Here is a 14,218-nt window from a genome sequence, read left to right on the forward strand (position 1 = left end):
ATCTGATAGGCGACTAGAGATCATGTGACCGCCAATGTATTCCTTACTGTTTTTCAAAAATGTTTAACCGAGCAGCAGTGGGTCTGCGATTATATATCTGCTTATGTGTGTGTGTCCGTGTCTGTTCAATTCCTTGGGCTGCCCAAAGACACAGTAACCCACAAGTTGTATAATAAAAGAGGGGGTGGTTAAAATTCAAAATGCACCAAGTTGTAATAATAAATTTGTCGCAACAATCCCTTTTTTCAGATTGGTGTATCAAACACAAATCTTAATAAGGGCTAGTTCACACGGGGAGTGGAATGGCGGATTTTGGTCCTGATAGTGACGCGGGAAGCCACGTCAGAATAGGGCCAAAATGCGCCTGCCACGACTTTCGCGGCTTCCCGCTCCAGAGTAGGCCCAAATGAATGGTCCTAGTTCGGAGGGTGCTGCCACGAGGCGGACGCCAGGGCTGAATCAGCTGTGGAATCAGCCTGAAGAAAGGGCAGCTCGCTTCTTTTTTCCGTGAGCGGCAACATGCCGCTCACGGGAAAAAGTAAACTAGCAGTCTACATAGACCTCTATTGTGAGGGGGCAGATTATGACGTGGATTCAGCGCCAAAATCCGCCCCCTCTTGCCCCGTGTGAACGAGCCATAGATGTAAAGATTAGTTTTTTTTCTTACTTGAAGCATGTGTAAAAAGAGCACTCTTTGCACTTAAACAGCTTCTTTCCCCCATGTTTGTCTCGATAGTGACGACGAATGCTCTGAATGTAACCAGAAGAAAAGTCACAAAATTCACAGTTGAGGACAGCTTCTTCTTTTGGCTCAGGGGCTGCATTGGCCACAGGAAGAGGAGCAGGGCTAGTGTTGCTGTTATTTCTAGCTTGAGCAGCTGACTGGTAATGATTGAGTTGCTGCTGAACATCTGGTGGCTCAGAATATGATGATTCTGGGAATGACAAAAGGAAGAAGGTCAAAGATTAACTTAATGCATTAAAAGTTACCAGACAACAAAAGTCAAGGCAGTGTAAGGCGCCGCAGTGTAAGGTACTATTCACATCTCATTTTGATCATTAGTTTACCTGATGCTAAAAATGGATGGAAATTGACAATCATCTGTTTACATAGAGTAAGTGTCAAATAAAGATTCAGTTTCTGTAGCACAGAAAAGTAGTATATACCACACTTGTGTGTCCCACAAAAAAAATCAGAAAGAAACTGAATATATTTTTATTTAACATTCATCATTCATCATTTTCTATCCCTTTTTGCTCTAGACGCGTTATGCATTGAGAGTTTTCTAACACTGCAGGCGCAATTTCTTTAGTGTCAATACTTAGCAAAGGTATTATTAATCTACAGGACTACTTCTAAAGAAAGGTCCTAATTTATTGATTATCCTCTTGAAATCGCTTAACCAACATTGTTTCCAATTCTTGACAATCGGGTTCTTACATAACAGCAAACATGTATTATCACACTATTTCCTTGTCAGAACTTCCTTTATAGCAGTAATATGCAATCCTGTGTTGTAATTGTTTATATCTTGCCTGCTGTTTGTTCAGGCTGCTTATGGAGATAATGAAATAGCTTTCACTGGGACAGTAGAAAACTTCTGTCTTTCACTGTTATCAGAGAAATATCTAGAGTAAAAAAGTACACCTCTGACTTTCAAGAGTCAAGTTTTCTTTGTGCCTTTAGAATTGTGTAATTACGGTATATCTTTTTGATCCTTCCAAGAAAGTCGCATAAAAAATACTGCACACTACATGCAAATTGAAAAAAAAAAAAAAAAAAAAATTCCAGCATGCCACCAACTATCTAAATCATAACTTTTACTTCAATGTATAAAAAAGATGGATATTACATCACCTTAAAGAAGGTAGGAACATGATGAAAAGCTGACGCGTTTCGGGACAAAAGTTGATGTAAGTCCCTTACTACATGCAAATGTCTTGATGCGCCTTAAAGAGAACCTGTCTTTATTACTTTAGTAAATACCTGCATTTGCCATATACACTGCTCAAAAAAATAAGCAACACAATGTAACTTCAAGCAACACTGATTGACAATCAATTTCACTTGCTGTTGTACAAATGGAATAGACAACAGATGGAAATTATTGGCAATTATCGTGACACACTCAGTACAGGAGGGTTCTTCAGGTGGGGACCACAGACCACATCTCAGTACCGATGCTTTCTGGCTGATGTTTTGGTCACTTTTGAATGTTGGTTGTGCTTTCACACTCGTGATACCATGAGACGGACTCTACATCCCACACAAGTGGCTCAGGTAGTGCAGCTCAACCAGGATGGCACATCAATGCGAGCTGTGGCAAGAAGGTTTGCTGTGTCTGTCAGTATAGTGTCCAGAGACTGGAGGCGCTACCAGGAGACAGGCCAGTACACTAGGAGACGTAGAGGTAGATGTAGGAGGGCAACAATCCAGCAGCAGGACCGCTACCTCCGTCTTTGTGCAAGGAGAAACCTGAGGAGCAGTGCCAGAGCCCTGCAAAATGACCTCCAGCAGGCCACAAATGTGCATGTCTCTGCACAAACGGTTAGAAACCAACTCCATGAGGATGTATGAGGGCCCGATGTCCACAGATGGGGATTGTGCTCACAGCCCAACACTGTGCAGGACGCTTGGCATTTGCCATAGAACACCAGGATTGGCAACTTTGCCACTGGCTCCCTGTGCTCTTCGCAGATGAAAGCAGGTTCACACTGAGCACATGTGAGTCTGGAGACGCCGTGGAGAGCGATCTGCTGCCTGCAACATGCTTCAGCATCACTGGTTTGGCAGTGGGTCAGTGTGGTGGCATTTCTTTGGAGGGTCGCACAGCCCTCCATGTGTTCGCCAGAGGTAGCCTGACTGCCATTAAATACCGAGATGAGATCCTCTGACCCCTTCTGAGATCATATGCTGTTATGGTTGGCCCTGGCTTCCTCCTAATATAGGACAATGCCAGACCTCATGTGGATGGAGTGTGTCAGCAGGTCCTGCAAGATGAAGGCATTGAAGCTATGGACTGGCCTTCACGTTCCCTAGACCTGAATCCTATTGAGCACATCTGGGACATCATGTCTCGCTCCATCCACCAACATCACGTTGCACCACAGACTGTCCAGGAGTTGGCAGATGCTTTAGTCCAGGTCTGGGAGGAGATCCCTCAGGAGACCATCTGCAACCTTATCAGGAGCATGCCAGGCCTTGCACGTGCAGCACGTGGAGGCCAAGCACACTACTGGGCTTCATTTTCACATGTTTTAGGACATTACATCAAAGTTAGATCATCCTGTATTGTGTTTTTCCATTTTAGTTTTGGGGGTGACTCCAAATCCAGGCCTCCATTGGTTAATACATTTGATTTCCATTAATGATTTTTGTTGTCATCACATTCAACTTTGTACAGAACAAAGTATTCAATGAGAATATTTCATTCATTCATTCGGATCTAGGATGTGTTATTTGAGTGTTCCCTTATTTTTTGAGCAGTGTAGTAACAATTCTAAAGACTCTATTCTCTTGATCTTGCATTGTGCTGTGAATCTACTAATTGATATAGAAGTTATGCATAATTGACAACTTGGTAGTACTCCAATCACATACTCATGTTGACAATATCTGTAACACATTGCAGAATACGATGGTGCTATATATGTAAGCAAAATAAATAAATACAATCCAAATTGTCCAAGGGGTGTATCACTGCGCAGTCTGATTCTGCCAGTACTGACTAGGCACTGTCAGAGTGTGTAGGACAACCCCCAACTGGTAACACCCAGTTGTCATTTATTCATAAATTTTTCTGTAGTAAGAAAAGTAGTCTGGCACAAACCTAGTTAGAAGAAAAGATGTCCCATAACAGCTATTTTATTGGGATCAGGTTCTCTCTAAGAGGAGGATTTATATAGCATTTTATATATATTTTTTTCAGTACAAGAGAAGGCTACAAGAGAACCTTTAAGCAAGCTGCTTAAAGTCCAGTATAAGGAGATGTAATGTAAAGTGTACATAGAATTAATCTACGTATTTATGTTGAACTGATGTCCTGTTACAGTCCATATTGTAGTTGAGCTTTATTCAGAATACTGCTGGCCTCCAATTTGAAATCTCCCATCATTTTTTGTCCCCACAAAGGTACATCTCATTTCTAATTTTATTTATTTAGAGAAGCTGATACAGACATATTGGTTTATAATTGTCCTTACCAAGTAGTCTGGGTTCCTTTCCAATCCGTGAGCTTTGCTTAGCACGTGGACCATTAGGAGGCGGACCGCGTAGTTTTGGCAATGTAAGTGTTTTTCCATGAACCTTTAATGAATGATCCTTTAACTGGCTGATTGTCATTGTTGTTACTGAGCAAAATGAGCATTTATAGCCATGTTCACCTAAAATGAATAAGCAAGAATAAGAGATTCTTATTTCTTAAATGTAAAAAGCAAGAGGCAGGACAGGAGAGAGATTTGTGCTGATGGCATTGCCCAGACTGGATATTCTGACATCTCTATCAGACTGACTTCTCAATATGTCTTTGAAGCACAATAATGGTGATACAAAATGACCATAGACTTAAGTGGGCATGCATACTTTTTGTCACATGCATGGCTGGAATACATTGGGATACTGCAGTCTCAATATTAGAAAAGCATAGGAAAATGCAATTTTCAGTATAGCAGTATACAAAAAGTTTTAAAAAGCTTTTCTTCTCTTAAATGCCAACTTATGGCAGACTTATGTAACTGTATGCTGAGTCTGGTCACATTTGAGTTTAAGAAGTATTAGTTCTGTATGGGTTTTAGCCACTGGACGTAAGAAAAATCGTCGGGAGTGAACTTACTATGGTGACTGAGCTGGCACTGTAGCCTAAAATATTCTCATTATAGGTACACCACTTTGCATCTAGTGTAAAGCTATTTTCTAACTATCTCACAAGGGAGAGAGGCTTACAGGAAAAGAGGATGCCCTAAATAGCTTTTCCTGGACTTTTGAAGATTCATAGTGATCTGACAGCCAGGACCCCGTGAATCAGCATGCGTCTGCTTCACAGGCCATGTCTTGTCACACGGCCAGATTATGGCTCAGTCTTATTCAGGTGAATGGGCTAGGCTACCATACAAAACACATCCACTACACAAAATTATGCTTGTTAAGTATCTCTTTGAACAGCTGCCTATATCCTATACATCCTGGACAACCTAGTTAATATGTAAAAATGTATGCCACTATTGCACCAAAATTCTGGCTTAGACTTCTAGAGCACCATTTTTGGACCTTTGATTTGATTGAACGTATTCGCACCAGCCCAAGCAATGTGACTAGGGAAATAAAGGCTGTACTGGTTATCGGCATCACATCCTAAGTACAGGGCGAAATTCTGCATCTTTTACACTACTGCTATCAGTAAATGTGGGCCATTCATTAACAGCAATCAGGAATAGTATGTGAGGAATATAAGCACAAACTATGCTAAAAAGTATTTATGTTACAAGATGTGTTTTTCATTATAAATTGATGATAAGATGTAGTCACAGAATACCAGATATTCCCTTATATATCCCCCTCAGTATTTTTTGACACCTTTAATATCTAAGTGTCTTCGAAAACGTATTATTACCACATGTGAGCTATATCCAGATACGGGGAGTTAGATGAGTATTTTCATACATGCATATTCATACCCAAGAAATCTTAATTTCATGTGTATAACAGGTTTTTAAAGCGGGATATGGACAAACGTATAGGGGCACGTATATGTTGCATTTACAGGAGTTTTATGACACCCTATGTCAAATCCATAGACAATATTATAGACTTGGTTCCCAACAAACTAAGAGAGCCTCCACTCTTTCAGGAAGGCTTTGCATAAGATTACGAAGCATGTCTCTGGGAATTGTTGCCCATTCATCCAGAACAGTATTTGTGAGTTCAGACACTGATGGTGGATGGGAGGGCCTGGTACTTTGAAGCATACAATTGTCCAAAATGTTTTTGTATAGTGAAGCATTAAGATTTACATTCACTGGAACTAGGGGACCTAGACCATTCACAAATGTCCATCAGATTGTCATATAGAGAAGCTTGATTCCTCACGTCAGACACAACACATTTCCACTGCTCCGGAGTCTAGTGGTGGTGTGCTTCACACTACTCCTATTACATTACCACACTGGAATTCAATGTCTTTAGAATGACCCTTTCTTTTACTAATGTATATAAAGGCAGACAGCAGGGCTAGGGGCTGAATTTTATATACCTGTAGCTATGTGACTGAATGAAATGACTGTGTCCTAATACTTTTCTCTGTCTACTGCATGTATTATAATGCATGACCTCATACATAAAAATAGACATCTTTACTTACATATTAAATAGAATCAAAACCAGCAGTGTAGTTGCTTACCTCCATGTGCTTTCAAAATGTGTGTTTTCAAGCGGCCTTTGTAGGAAGATTTAAAAGGACAATGTTTGCATCTAAATGGTTTGCTATGTCCGTGGTGATCTTGGATATGGCGATCAAGGCTATAAAAAACAAGAGAAAAACTTAAAAACTGATGGCTACGAGACATATACAAACCAATGATTTGTGGTCATTATCGTGTCAAAGGCTACACAAACATCAGAAACGTCAACTATAAACTATGGTTTTATCATTTATCATTGATCATTTTGTGGTTTTACATGGGGAAAGTACAGGTATCATTACTTGGAAAAATACATATAATAACTGTCATACAAACTTAGAAATTTACAATACTTTTTACTTGGACAAGTGTACTAACTGTTTCAACGATCTTTGAGCTGCACTATTTAATAAATGTGAAAAAATTCTCTACAAAGTTTTTTTTTTCTTTTAGACTTGTATTAAGAGATATTAGTTGTAATAAATCTACCCCATTTGGATATTAGGAGCACTGAAAGAATGGAATGGTTATCTGAAATATTCATGAGGGGAGCATAGAGTTGTAGTGTCAGGTAGTACTCAGTTTGTTATTTTAAGCCATCAGTAGCCGGTAGGCTATTTTTTCTTAAAACTGGACAACCCCTTTAAGTGATAATAATTATGGATGTTTATTGAAACATAAATTTTTATGTGGCTATATTTTCTCTGTTTCCTTCAAATGTAAATTTTCAAATTAGATTTAGGGACATTCTATTTACATCCCTTCTTTTAGCTATACAAATGTGTCAAATTTAGTCATACATGCTCATGCTTACTTCATATCCTGGCTCTGTGCTGAGCGTGATGTGAAACACTTCAGTGGTGTCAAAGGCCATATCTGAGGCCCTTATAATGTGTTGTATAAATATTTGTGGGCATTGTTGTGGATGAATATAATTCTTTCATAGCAGACTGCAAATCTGCTGGTGTCTTGGAGCACTTGGGGCAGCAAAAGCTTGATATTCTGTGTTTTTTTTATAAAGTTGAAGCAGTGTCAGATAAGCTTGGCAGATAAAACAAAAATGGATCAATCGGTTAATTATCATGCGGAGATATTCTAGGATGTGAAATTCTAGGACTGCATAGATGTTGTCTATCAGTGAAGGCATTAAGGATTGTCACTTTTCATCTTATGGGATAGTGGTACCCTTCGTCTAGGCTCTGATGAGATGGGAGTAGATCTCAGACATAAGGCCTCAAGTGGACTGGGAACATACAATCCCAATCAAGTGGTAGGAGGAGATGTAGATTTGGGTACCAGAAAATTGAGTAGAAAGGGTGTGTCAGAATAGAAGTGATGCCGAGAGATCGGAAAGTAAATATTGTCCTAATATTGACACCAGTAGACTTCCAGTATAAAAAAGACTCTGGGATGGAATACAGTTGGTCTAGGAGCTGTTTTTTCCACAGGGGTGTTTCAGTCAGAATATCTGGGTGAGATTGTGCAAGCTGCCTACATCTTTCTCTACAGGAAGCAGCTGGAGATGTGGGTTCGAGGGGTGATGCAACAATGTCCACAGGCCTATAGGTCTAATCTAATCCGCCAGATGTTTCCCAGGAAAAGGAGGGTCAACTGGACTTAACCAGGAGCTAAGAAATTTAAATTGTCTCAGCAGACAGTGGACAAATACATCCCGTAAGGCCATGCCTTGGACATTGTAATTTAGCTTTGAGAGCTTCAATTTCCTCAGATGAAGGTGAGTGAGCAGGAAAAAAGATATGAAGTAAGGACAAGATGTGGTGAAGAATGTAAAGGCATTAGGTAAGCGTCACCATCTTGATTAAATTGATCTGCCCAGCCGTACAAAGGGAGAGTGTGCTCCTTTTCTTGAATTTATCATGGAATATTAATGGGCAGAACCTATGAGTTATCCTGAATAACTATGGATTCCTAGATATTTAAAATGATTCACTATCTTCAGACCCACAATGGTACCTTCCCCATCATCTAGCCAACTCCAGTTCAGGAAATGCATGCAGGATTTTATCCAGTTAACTGCTTTTGCCTAATTTTTGCTAATCTTAGACAACCCCTTTAACAGAAAGGCCTTGATGGTTCCAAAGTATTTGAGGCTTGATGGCTAGATATTATTATAACTAAGAACCATGCTTCATTAGCTCTAATCATTGAATAACCTGGCCATCTTTTCTGCAAACCACTTTAGGCAACCCATACTAAGCCCTATCTTATGATCTATAAGCTCAATACTCGGATATGCATTACACGGTTAGAGAAATAAATATGCACATAAAGTTTCACAGACAAACAATGCTTTTCTCACAGATCTTACTTGTGCCTGAAGGCAGAGACAAAAGAGCAAAACTGGCAGTTGTATTTGCCTTCTTTAGCAAACAGAGCCAGTGCCAAGTGACTTCTCTCATGGGATCGCAGGCCTTGCATGGACATTAAAACTCGATCACACTGTTTACAAGGGTAGCCACCAGGCCTGGAGCGTTTCGGAATAGGTATAGGTAAGGGTTTTGATTCTGCCTCAGCACCACATTCTCCTGTCACCGTGTTGGAGTCTACAGGCTTCTCTTGAGGATCTTTACCATCATCTTGAGTTGTATCATCCTTTTATGAGAAAACAGCATAAATTAAACTTTGCACTTAGTCAAACATTTACTTATTTATTGCAGAAAATCTATTTTTATTTTAAGGCATCAGCACTAAACATATGTTGTGAAATGCCAAGCCATTTCCCTGGTAAGGTACAGTACCATTTCATCGGTTTCAAAGCCATTTAGAATTGAAATTTTAAATTTCAACAAACCTGTGATGTGTTTGGTTAGTAAGTATATACTATAGCCATATATTTACATTTAATTATAATGCATATAATAATTGCAAATGCTGAAAGAATAATGTAAACAACAATCTCAAAACATTAACCAAAAGGGCATAACTTGGCTTACATGAGTGGATAGTGTGTTCAGACAAATATGCTTCTTCTAACTCATCTAGTGATTTAGGGTGACTAGGTGTTCAAAATGTCATCAACCAAACTTTACTGCTGCACTGAAACATGTCAGGGCTACAAGGCAGGTAGCTTCAAAATAGTTGTGCCTTTAAGTCAGAATTTAGTGTTTGTACCTTTAGTTCAGGAGGAAGTGGGGGAGCATTTCCATACTGGACATGTTTGCGAAGATGATTACAGATGGCTCGGAGTGTAGGATGGACTTCCACGCAGAAATTACATTTGTAGCCCACTACCTTTTCCTTTAATCTCTTATGCACTGCCTCTTGACCACTTCCTGTCTGTAACCATATCCAGAAAAATACAAAATTATCACAACTATATGGACACTAAAATTGTCATTGTTCAGAAGGAAAAAACAGTGTCTCTCCACACATCTACTGATTCTTAGTGCAAGGGGCTTACAACCACCATAAGGTATGCCATGAAAGCCCTGAATTATCTACACATTATAGTGTAAAATCTCAAAGCATGAGCATGAGACTCATATCTACCTCATGTTTTACAGTATTGTAGTGAAACAATCTAAGTGTTAGACCACTAAAGTGTCAAATTATCTTCTGCAGCATCTTTAGGGTGTTGATCAAAGGAAGAAAAAATAATGTAGTAAGCATTGTAGTATTACACTCATTGTTAGCTTTTCACATCTGCATTGGGGCCTACATGACATATTCCAGAAAATATAGCATTGCATGCAACACAAAATGATAGACACCATGACCTAATCCAAAGGACCTTATTACATATCAAGTACCATTGGTGTCCATCATGTGATGGATCCATCATAGTTTGAATTCCACTTTTGATGCTCCAATGATGAGACTGAAGAATAGAATTCATAAACCCAGATGTAAACTCAGACTACATGTATTGATTTATCTGATTATATTCATCATTTCAGCCTTCAGTCAAGAATTTGAATAGTGTGCCTTATGCAGGAGTTAGTATTAAAACATTCCTGTTCAAGACAAACACTGACAGTATAGACTAACGAAGTGTACATGTGCGACCAACAGAAAATGCAGATGTTTTCTGCATTAAGTTATGAAATATTTCTGTTACTTAAATCTGATTATTATATGGTGTCCAGATGACATTTTTTTTTTACTCTGCTATAAGTCTATAAGTCCAATAATAATCCCACCTTTATGAAGGTCCTAGAGAGACTGGTCCTGACAAACCTACGCCCTCTAGTGTGCTCTGCTCTGGACCCCCTCCAGTTTGCCTATTGGCCGGGCATTGGGGTGGATGATGCCATCATCCACCTTCGTCACAGAGCTCTCTCTCACTTGGAGAAACCCGGGAACACTGTGAGAATAATGTTCTTGGATTTCAACACCATTTAGCCATGGCTACTGAAAGACAAGCTGAACCTTGTTGGAGTGGACCACCACCTATCCAACTGGATACTAGATTACCTGACAAACCGCCCTCAATATGTGAGAGCTCGGGACACTGTGATCTGTAATATGGGGGCACCACAAGGTACAGTTCTTGCCCCATTTCTCTTCACACTGTACACTGCTGACTTTAGACACAACTTATCCAGCTGTTACTTACAGAAGTACTCCGATGACTCTGCAATAGTAGGCCTCATCACTGATGATGACGACAGGGAATACAGAGACTTAAACCGGGATTTTGTTAAATGGTGCCAGCACAACCACCTCAGGATTAATGCTGGGAAGACCAAGGAGATGGTGGTGGACTTTAGTAAATGGAGAAGTGCTCCGATCCCAGTGGAGATCCAAGGGACATGTATTGAGATAGTCAAGACCTATAAATACCTGGGTGTGCTCCTCAATAATAAATTAGACTGGGCTGATCACCTGGGTGCGCTGTACAGAAAGGGTCACAGCAGGCTTTACCTGCTCAGGAGGGTGAGAGCCTTTGGAGTCCAGGGGCACTTCTTAGGGCCGTTTTCAACTCTGTGGTTGCTTAAGCCATTTTTATTCGGTGTAGCATACTGGGGGAGCAGTATATCAACCAGGGACAGAAATAGAGTTCCTAGGCTGATCAGAAGGGCCAGCTCTATCCTGGGGAGCCCCCTGGACCCAGTACAGGTGGTGGGTGACAGAAGGATACTGTCTGTGGTGAGCTCCATGCGGGAGAATAAATTCCACCCGACCTTGACGGCACTTGGCAGCACTGTAAGTGACCGACTGCTTCACCTCAAGTGTGAGAAGGAGTGCTATCGGCGGTCCTTCATCCCAACTGCGATCAGGCTACATAAACTACATCAGACCAAGCGAAGAGCACTCCGCACAGAGAACTAAATGATCCTGAAAGAAAGAAGTCTTCTTTATTTCTTTTCTTCCTTAGCTGCTATGGATTCCTAGTATGTTTTTCTTTTCTCAGCTTATGTGTGTCTACTTCTGTAATATATTACTGTTTATTATCCTGTATCTGTATTGCTATGCTGCTGTAACACACTGAAATTTCCCCACGGTGGGACTATTAAAGGATTATCTTATTTCTTAATTTGTAAATTTGACAGGTGTTTATGTATCCATGAACTACTTGAGATATATACAGTCCTATGAAAAAGTTTGGGCACCCCTATTAATCCTAATCATTTTTAGTTCTAAATATTTTGGTGTTTGCAGCAGCCATTTCAGTTTGATATATCTAATAACAGATGGACACAGTAATATTTCAGGATTGAAATGAGGTTTATTGTACTAACAGAAAATGTGCAATATGCATTAAACCAAAATTTGACCGGTGCAAAAGTATGGGCACCCTTATCATTTTATTGATTTGAATACTCCTAACTACTTTTTACTGACTTACTGAAGCACAAAATTGTTTTTGTAACCTCACTGAGCTTTGAACTTCATAGCCAGATCTATCCAATCATGAGAAAAGGTATTTAAGGTGGCCAATTGCAAGTTGTTCTCCTATTTGAATCTCCTCTGAAGAGTGGCATCATGGGCTACTCAAAACAACTCTCAAATGATCTGAAAACAAAGATTGTTCAACATAGTTGTTCAGGGGAAGGATACAAAAAGTTGTCTCAGAGATTGAACCTGTCAGTTTCCACTGTGAGGAACATAGTAAGGAAATGGAAGACCACAGGAACAGTTCTTGTTAAGCCAAGAAGTGGCAGGCCAAGAAAAATATCAGAAAGGCAGAGAAGAAGAATGGTGAGAACAGTCAAGGACAATCCACAGACCACCTCCAAAGAGCTGCAGCATCATCTTGCTGCAGATGGTGTCACTGTGCATCAGTCAGCAATACAGCGCACTTTGCACAAGGATAAGCTGTATGGGAGAGTGATGAGAAAGAAGCCGTTTCTGCACGTACGCCACAAATAGAGTTGCCTGAGGTATGCAAAAGCACATTTGGAGAAGCCAACTTCATTTTGGAAACAAAGATTGAGTTGTTTGGTTATAAAAAAAAGGCGTTATGCATGGCGTCCAAAAAGAAACAGCATTCCAAGAAAAACACTTGCTACCCACTGTAAAATTTGGTGGAGGTTCCATCATGCTTTGGGGCTGTGTGGCCAATGCCGGCACCGGGAATCTTGTTAAAGTTGAGGGTCACATGGATTCCACTCAGTATCAGCAGATTCTTGAGAATAATGTTCAAGAATCAGTGGCGAAGTTGAAGTTACGCCGGAGATGGATATGTCAGCAAGACAATAATCCAAAACAACGCTCCAAATCGACTCAGGCATTCATGCAGAGGAACAATTACAATGTTCTGGAATGGCCATCCCAGTCCCCAGACCTGAATATCATTGAACATCTGTCGGATGATTTGAAGCGGGCTGTCCATGCTCGGCCACCATCAAACTTAACTGAACTTGAATTGTTTTGTAGAAAGAAATGGTCCAAAATACCTTCATCCAGGATCCAGGAACTGATTAAAAGCTACAGGAAGCGACTAGAGGCTGTTATCTTTGCAAAAGGAGGATCTACTAAATATTAATGTCACTTTTCTGTTGAGGTGCCCATACTTTTGCACTGGTCAAATTTTGGTTTATTGCATAGTGCACATTTTCTGTTAGTACAATAAACCTCATTTCAATCCTGAAATAGTACTGTGTCCATCAGTTATTAGATATATCAAACTGAAATGGCTGCTGCAAACACCAAAATATTTAGAACTAAAAATGATTAAGATTAATAGGGGTGCCCAAACTTTTTCATAGGACTGTATATATGTATATATATATATACATATATATATATATATATATATATATATATATATATATATATATATATGTTCAACTTAAAAAGATATATGAAGGTAGTGGCACCGTTCTGTGTTAAAATGCAACACCTCAATGTGTATATGGCAACAAAACATGAATTGCAGGTAAGGTGATGTGGTATCTAGGTGGTGCTCACTGTTCAAGGAAATATCAAAGAAGTCTTGAAAAAATATTATAAAGAGAAACAGGGCACTCACCAACCAAAAATAAAATATTCAAGCTTTAATTCATCATCGTAAAAAAGGGCACTTTGACAGCATACACAATCGGAGATGGATAAATGGAATGCAGAGAGACTGAAGCAACGACCGTTTCGTGCTAGACGCAGGAAGCCTGATGAAGTGCGTCTAGCACGAAACGGTCATTGCTTCAGTCTCTCTGCATTCCATTTATCCATCTCCGACTGTGTAAGCTGTCAAAGTGCCCTTTTTTTACGATGATGAATTAAAGCTTGAATATTTTATTTTTGGTTGGTGAATGCCCTGTTTCTCTTTATAATATTTTTTCAAGACTTCTCTTATATATATACTGTATATATATATATATATATATATATATATATATATATATGTGAAAATTTTATA

At 39.7% G+C, this 14,218-nt stretch overlaps 1 protein-coding gene across 5 annotated transcripts in view; it reads right to left on the reverse strand.

Annotated features, from left to right (window-relative positions):
* Nucleotides 1–14,218, reverse strand: part of ZNF462 (zinc finger protein 462) — an 88,850-nt gene that overhangs the window by 17,489 nt on the left and 57,143 nt on the right. For 4 of the 5 annotated variants that reach the window (XM_075279848.1, XM_075279832.1, XM_075279819.1 and 1 more), the window contains 5 exons: nucleotides 9,529–9,693; nucleotides 8,726–9,009; nucleotides 6,396–6,514; nucleotides 4,204–4,383; nucleotides 668–935 (listed from right to left, as the gene is read on the reverse strand). In XM_075279848.1, the coding sequence (XP_075135949.1) occupies nucleotides 668–935; nucleotides 4,204–4,383; nucleotides 6,396–6,514; nucleotides 8,726–9,009; nucleotides 9,529–9,693 (1,016 nt within the window). The remainder of the gene's footprint in view (nucleotides 1–667; nucleotides 936–4,203; nucleotides 4,384–6,395; nucleotides 6,515–8,725; nucleotides 9,010–9,528; nucleotides 9,694–14,218) is intronic. The other variant, XM_075279839.1, reaches the window with a different exon arrangement.

The sequence above is a fragment of the Leptodactylus fuscus genome, chromosome 1 (genome assembly GCF_031893055.1).
Source record: "Leptodactylus fuscus isolate aLepFus1 chromosome 1, aLepFus1.hap2, whole genome shotgun sequence".
Lineage (NCBI taxonomy): Eukaryota > Metazoa > Chordata > Amphibia > Anura > Leptodactylidae > Leptodactylus > Leptodactylus fuscus.